The sequence below is a fragment of the Quercus suber genome, unplaced genomic scaffold (genome assembly GCF_002906115.3).
Source record: "Quercus suber isolate HL8 unplaced genomic scaffold, Cork oak 2.0 scaffold_540, whole genome shotgun sequence".
Lineage (NCBI taxonomy): Eukaryota > Viridiplantae > Streptophyta > Magnoliopsida > Fagales > Fagaceae > Quercus > Quercus suber.
This window is the reverse complement of record NW_027069988.1, coordinates 374,537-380,882: the sequence shown is the minus strand read 5'-3', so window position 1 is coordinate 380,882 and position 6,346 is coordinate 374,537. Positions and strand designations below refer to the sequence as shown.

Here is a 6,346-nt window from a genome sequence, read left to right as displayed (position 1 = left end):
GGCACACCTCAATACTTCTTCCTTGTATTGCTATTATCTCTCTCTCGCTCTCACTTTCAGAGCAAAAAAAAAAAAAAAATGGTGGGAACTGATCTCAGGCAGCAGCTCAATAACTATATCCAGTCCATGTGTGATCAGGTGAGCTCTGATCAAACCCAGTTCTTTGTTTTAATGAGATAACAGTAATATTATTTTTGTGTGATACAGTTGAAGATTTTAGATTCTGGGGTTTGGTTTGATTCTTGTGATTTTTCCAGTAAAACACTGATTTAGCGAGCTACTGACTTTCTGTGGTTATTTTATTGATTTGGTAGGTAGCTGAGAACCCAAAAGAAAACAAGACCAGATCATTTGAATTAACCAAACTGAATTTTCTTAATCTAGAACTAGAAAGAAGTAAACTTACTGCGGATGTATACAACTAGAAGTCTGTTTTTCTCTTGCCACCAAATAGATTATTTGGAATGGGAGGGGGGTTTTAACTTTTTATATATAAGAATGTATATATCATAGTGGATCATATGGAAATTTTTTGAGAAGAATAATATTTTTAATTAGAGAGAGCATGTGACCACCATGCATGTTACTTGCAGGGCATACTGGACAACCAATTTCAAAGCGTGCAAGCTTTGAAAACTGAAGAGAATCCTCACTTTGTCTTGGAAACCGTCACTGGGTTCTGCAATGATGCTGACAATGGCATTGCACAGATGACCAGATATCTGTAAGTTTTTATTTCCAAATCTTCTACTTTGCGTCTAATTTCATGTATTTGGTTTTCTGTTCTTTCTTTCTTTCCTTCTTTGCTGCACATTCTAATCAATTTTGGTGCATTTGATCTAAAATCAGGGAAGGGCCGGTTGTAGACTTTACCAATTTGACTGGTTTATCTCACTTTCTAAGGGGAAGTAGCTCAAGGTAATCATCTTGATTATTTTCCTGAATTACTAGTATATATATGCAAAGTATTTAGATCCTATTATTGTTTGCATGCAATTAATCCGAGAACATCATATAAAAAAAAGATAGAAAAAAAATAATTGTCATAAAAGTTTCAAATTAAGACATCTTGGCAGTCGGCATGTGATGAATGAATCATTAATCAAGAATTTTCTGATGTAAATGTAGATCTAGGGCTTGCATATATATTTACAGAACAGTATGAATCAAGCATTGGTTAAGACCTTCTGTTTTAGACATAAAAATGTGTAATATATGCATTATTTCCTTAACATTCAAAAGTGATCTTTAGTTAAGATTGTACTAATTTAGACATATTGGGAAATAACATGTAAGGTACATATCCAAAACAATACCTTGGAACAATCATTGTTTAAGCTTTTTTAGTTTTGGCATATTACATCTCCAAAACTTTGGGGACATTCATATGCCGAGCGTTATCGAATTTAGCATATTAAATTTCCAATTTGGCGGGAACAACTATCTTTATGACTTTTCCAAATTAGCATACGTGTTGTTTGGCATGTAAATAGACACGTGCACATTTCATTAGCGCGTGAGATTTATATATATATATTTATATATATATTTATACATACATGCTGAGCGTTATCTAATTCAACATATCAAATCTCCAATTTAGTGGGAACAACTATCTTTATGGTTTTTCCAATTTAGCATATGTAGTGTTTGGCATGTTAGCAGACGCACGCATTTCAGCGCGTGAAATGTACATATAAATTTTTTTATATATACATCTCCAAAACTTTGGGGCATTCATAAGTTGAGCATTATTCAATTTAGCATATCAGATCTCTCCTTTGGCGGGAACAACCATTTTTATGGCTTTTCCAATTCAGCATATGTATTGTTTGGCATGTAGACACACGCGTGCAAATTCCAGCACGTGAGATGTACATATAAAATTTTCAAAGAAAATATCTAACTAGTCCACCTAAAAGGCATTGTTAAGTTTTTTTCCTCCTTCAATTGATCTTTCTTCTCAGACTCGGCTCCAACATGTACAACTACATAGAATAAGTGACAAACTAATCTTTTTCACATCACTTCTACATCTAGGGCAGTATCCTTTTTTAAATTATAACCAATTGTGTCTTCCAGTGTTGCCTTCACCAAGCCTTCCTCTTATAATCATGATCTCATGGTGCCTTCCCATAAATTGAGCACTCCTACAGCACACAAATTTTGTTGTAGAACATGCTTTTCTGTATAAGTAAACGATGATGTTTCTTCAAATTTTTGAAGTAAATCTAAGAATCTGTGATGTATAACAAAACCAATAAAGTGCTAATTTCAATATAATTTCTCCCCTTTCCTAAAGTAAGTTGACATTTACATCAATAGAAGTTACATCTTGGTATTAAAATCATAAAATGGTACGCAAAGACAATAAGTTTGATACAAGTCTCTAATAGTGGTGGAAGTTGTGATTCACAGTGATTTTATTAGTAACATTATGAAGATAGAATATTGCTTATGAGTACACCATCCAAGCTGCTAGCTACACATAAATTTTATATGCAATAAGAAAGTCCAAAGCCATAAATTTTATTGTTGCTGAAAGTTGATAAAAACTGATTGTTGCTGAAAACACTGTAGCAAAATAATTTTTAAATGTGTAAATAGTGTTGTGGGACCCACTTTTAATATTAAATATTACATAAATAGTGTGTGAACAGTACGTAAACAGTGCACGCACTGTTCACGCACAGTAAATTTTGTCCCCCCAAAGTCAACAAAGTGCGGCAAAAAAAAAAAAAAAAGGTAAAACACAACTTTACTTTGAGTAGCAAAACTTGCTCGAGTGATATGTGATCATCGGTACACATATGATGCAATAAATATGACTATAAATACTTTATCCTCTTTTTATCTCATTGGTTCTTCTTTTCCCATGCCATTGTTATAGTTATTGAATTCTGATTATATCTCAATCTTCTCTGTTGTATTGGCATTAAAGCATTGGAGGTATTCGGATGGCCCTTGCTTGTCGTGATCTCCGACGTGCTAGCGAAGCCAACAACAAACAAGAGTAAGAAATCACTTTCTTTCATTGCCATGCTAATTACACTACAATATTCACATGTTCACATCATATTCAAAAATTTTGACCTCATCAAATGAATGTTTATTTTCAGGAGAATATACTAATCAATTTGCTATATCATAAACCTGGATGCATAACAAGCACTATTATTTTACAACCCACCACCATGCATTTTCAAACCATTAGCTTTTTTTTATTTTGGCATTCTTGTGTCAACATATGTGTAATTTACTGATATAATTGGTTGCAACTAGTTCTTGGACTCATAGATTTATGAAATCAAAAAATGAGTTTTCATGTTATCGTGTCCAACGCAAATAATAACTGTGTCACCTTAATTAATTATATAAAGATGTATATAATATTCAAATACAAAAGGTATAAGCACTCGGTCTAATAAATAAACTTAATGTAAAAGAAAAGGAAAGGGGATATACACTAACACATATTTCAATGAATTGTTTCTATCCAATTTCTGAGGAAAATTATTAAAATGTCTTAATAAGATCATGTGTATAGAAATTTTCAGCAATATAATTTTTCTGCATATTGTTTACCACATGTATACTCGTGAAGGTGCTATTTACCTCATACTAACAGTAGTTTACATTCAACTTTAATTCAATGTGTACTAATTGTATGTCTTTATCAGAATGTCCTTAATTAGCAAGTAATTGTTGGAAATAAGAACTGAAGTTTCAAGATGATGAGAGAATTTTATATTTATTAGCCCCTTCTATTAACCAAATGAAAAAAATTATTATGTACTGTACAAAGTGCATTTGACACAACTCTAAGCGCTCTCAACTTTTTTCCTCATGTTTCCTTTCCTTTATAAACTTGTCATTTATCTTAATTAATCTAGCTAAAACCCTTTTCCTCCTAAAATACTCCATTAAGGTAATTTTTTGTGCTTTTAGGTGCATTGAAGGCATGGCCAGGCTCAAGCATGAATACAACTCTCTGAAGGAAGGTCTCAATAACATTTCTCAGGTAATGGTTACTTTGAACTTTGATCTATTAGGTTTAGTACATGTAGTGTGACACCTTGAGTTGTTTGCATTGGATTAGATTATATAAGTGCGTTTTGTGAGCATGTGTTGAGTACTACACTATGTGTGTACTAGGTTGAATTGGGCTGTATAAGTGAAGAACTCTAAGTGTAACTTGATTAGTCTTTTAGGGTATAGTGTAAATGTAACTTAATGTTTTTCTCCGGTCATTACATGTGATATACATATAAAGTGGAATATCTTATCCTATACAAGATATAGTACTCATGGTGCATATTAATATACATAACCAAACCCTAAAAATCTTGTAGAAATACAAGGAATAAGTCTTTGGGATATATTAGAGAAAGAGAAAAACTCAAAGAGGTAGACATTATTAAAAACCAAATAATATGTAAAAGCAGCACATGTTTCATACTTGAATCTTGTTATTGATAGTCATGCACTCATTTGGCTTCAGTTAAATGTTTTTTGTTAAATTCTTTAGATCAATGCATTGAGATATATAAAATTTAATACAAAATAATCTAACCTTATATGTGTGTGTGTGTGTGTCTTAGATAATTAAAATTAGGACTTTGCTTAATCCACTATCTTGAATATCTGATTCATTTTTCAAGAAAACCATAAAATGTTTTTTGAGTGAGATGAAACTTTAACGTAGCAAAAGAAAAGGTAATATTGAGGAAGAGGTTGCAAGCTCAAGGTTAATTACTTGAAGCACAAGTATGTAGTGTCATCAATTCTCAAAATTAATTTAGATCCCTTCAACGATCCAGTAGTCTAAGTTCTTTGAATAAATCTATTTCTATCAATTTTATTTTGGTTGTGTATTTTTGTTATATATGTTGTGCAGCTACTTGTATATAGTATTGTATGCTTGCTTAACAACTTTGTTATTCATTACAGATCGAGAGGCAAATTATTGTCAATGCTCAAAGGGGACGCCAGTAGAGAGCTGGCCTGTATTTGCTCCTTCTGGTGCATCTATTGAAGATCAAAGAGAAGGAGCATCTACTGAAGATCAAAGTCTCCGTTTCTATATGCTGTCTTTTAATTCAATAAATTGGCTCACTATAAGTGAGTCTGGTTTCAGCTGTGTGAGAACAGTTCAGTGACTTGTTTTATTATCTTTGCATGTTTGAACATCTGTATTGCCCAATATCATTGGGTCTTTTATCAAATTTTAAGACTGCTTCCTTGCCATTCATATGGTGATTGGTGAATACATAGGGTTTTTAAGTTTAGATTAATGGTTATTACACACAATGTTTACGTACGCACAGACAGAAATTTTGTTTTAAAAACACGATTTCAATTAAAATTGTGAAATCGTGTTTCATTTCACAATTATAACTGAAATTATGTTTTCATTTCACAAGCTGTGTGTACGGCTGTGTAATTAATTGTGTGCAACAATAATTAGCATTTTTTACACTATTGGTTGGTATGTTACACATGGTTCTGGTGGGTCGATCTGGTGAGTATTGAATTCAAGAATTCACCATTCATCTCCCTTTAACAAGGGAAGTGTCATTTGAGTTAGAGTTTATTAGAGTAAGTAGCTGGCAATAATTACTACCTGATGACCATCATCAGGTTGAGTATTGCAACATCCTCTCACAGGCTTACATCTTGAAACCATACCCTTCTACCAGCCCAACCAAGGAGTCAGTCCCAATCCTGTAGAAAATTCTAATAGAAGAAACAGTTACAATTAAGTCTATGTTCACAAAACTTTCGTAGTCTTAAACTCTATATCAGTGAAGACTGAAACCTCAACAAACAACTTGTTTGCCTCCCACAGTGACCCCAACGAATGAACTCATTCACTACAACCTAAAACACAAGTACCCAAAGAACTCTTTGAGGATTTTATAACAACAAATTTCCTAGTGGAGGTTTAAGATGATTTGTGGTTTGGATGAACAACAATTACTATTGACTCATAGAATATCTCGTGATTAAGGCTCATCGAGAGTAACATTCAGGAAGAGATTTTTTGAAGTTTTGGCTAGCAGCCTCTATCACTTTCAACGTTGTGCAACAAGGGCTCTTTTAATATGGTATAAATAAGGTTAAGCCATTAGTCCTACAAAATTAGCTTTTATTGTTTGTCATAATATTAGTCAAGTGAACTTGATATTTAACTTTCAGCCAAGTGAATGTTGAGCAAGATTCTTGCAAACTTTTTACTTCAAGTTCGCTTAAATGGGTTTTCTAAAACTTGATTTCTTCAATGCTATTTCTTAACTCAAACTCAATACAAATCCTATGCTATAAAGCATGAGTGGGGCGCTTCTCT

General features: G+C 32.7%; 1 protein-coding gene across 1 annotated transcript; it reads left to right on the top strand.

Annotated features, from left to right (window-relative positions):
- LOC111996700 (histidine-containing phosphotransfer protein 2) lies at positions 1 to 5,251 on the top strand. The gene is made up of 6 exons (XM_024028699.2): positions 1 to 138; positions 594 to 724; positions 850 to 918; positions 2,942 to 3,013; positions 3,949 to 4,021; positions 4,951 to 5,251. The coding sequence occupies exons 1-6, from the start codon at positions 79 to 81 to the stop codon at positions 4,993 to 4,995; spliced, it is 450 nt and encodes a 149-aa protein (XP_023884467.1). The 5' UTR covers positions 1 to 78; the 3' UTR covers positions 4,996 to 5,251.
- The last annotated feature ends 1,095 nt before the right edge of the window (positions 5,252 to 6,346 follow it).

Bases quoted from the DNA above. Each gene is read 5' to 3' on its own strand.
- LOC111996700 (XM_024028699.2), top strand. From the start codon at position 79: ATGGTGGGAACTGATCTCAGGCAGCAGCTCAATAACTATATCCAGTCC. The intron at 919-2,941 runs GTAATCATCTTG...TTGGCATTAAAG, and splicing joins CTAAGGGGAAGTAGCTCAAG to CATTGGAGGTATTCGGATGG. The intron at 4,022-4,950 runs GTAATGGTTACT...TATTCATTACAG, and splicing joins GTCTCAATAACATTTCTCAG to ATCGAGAGGCAAATTATTGT.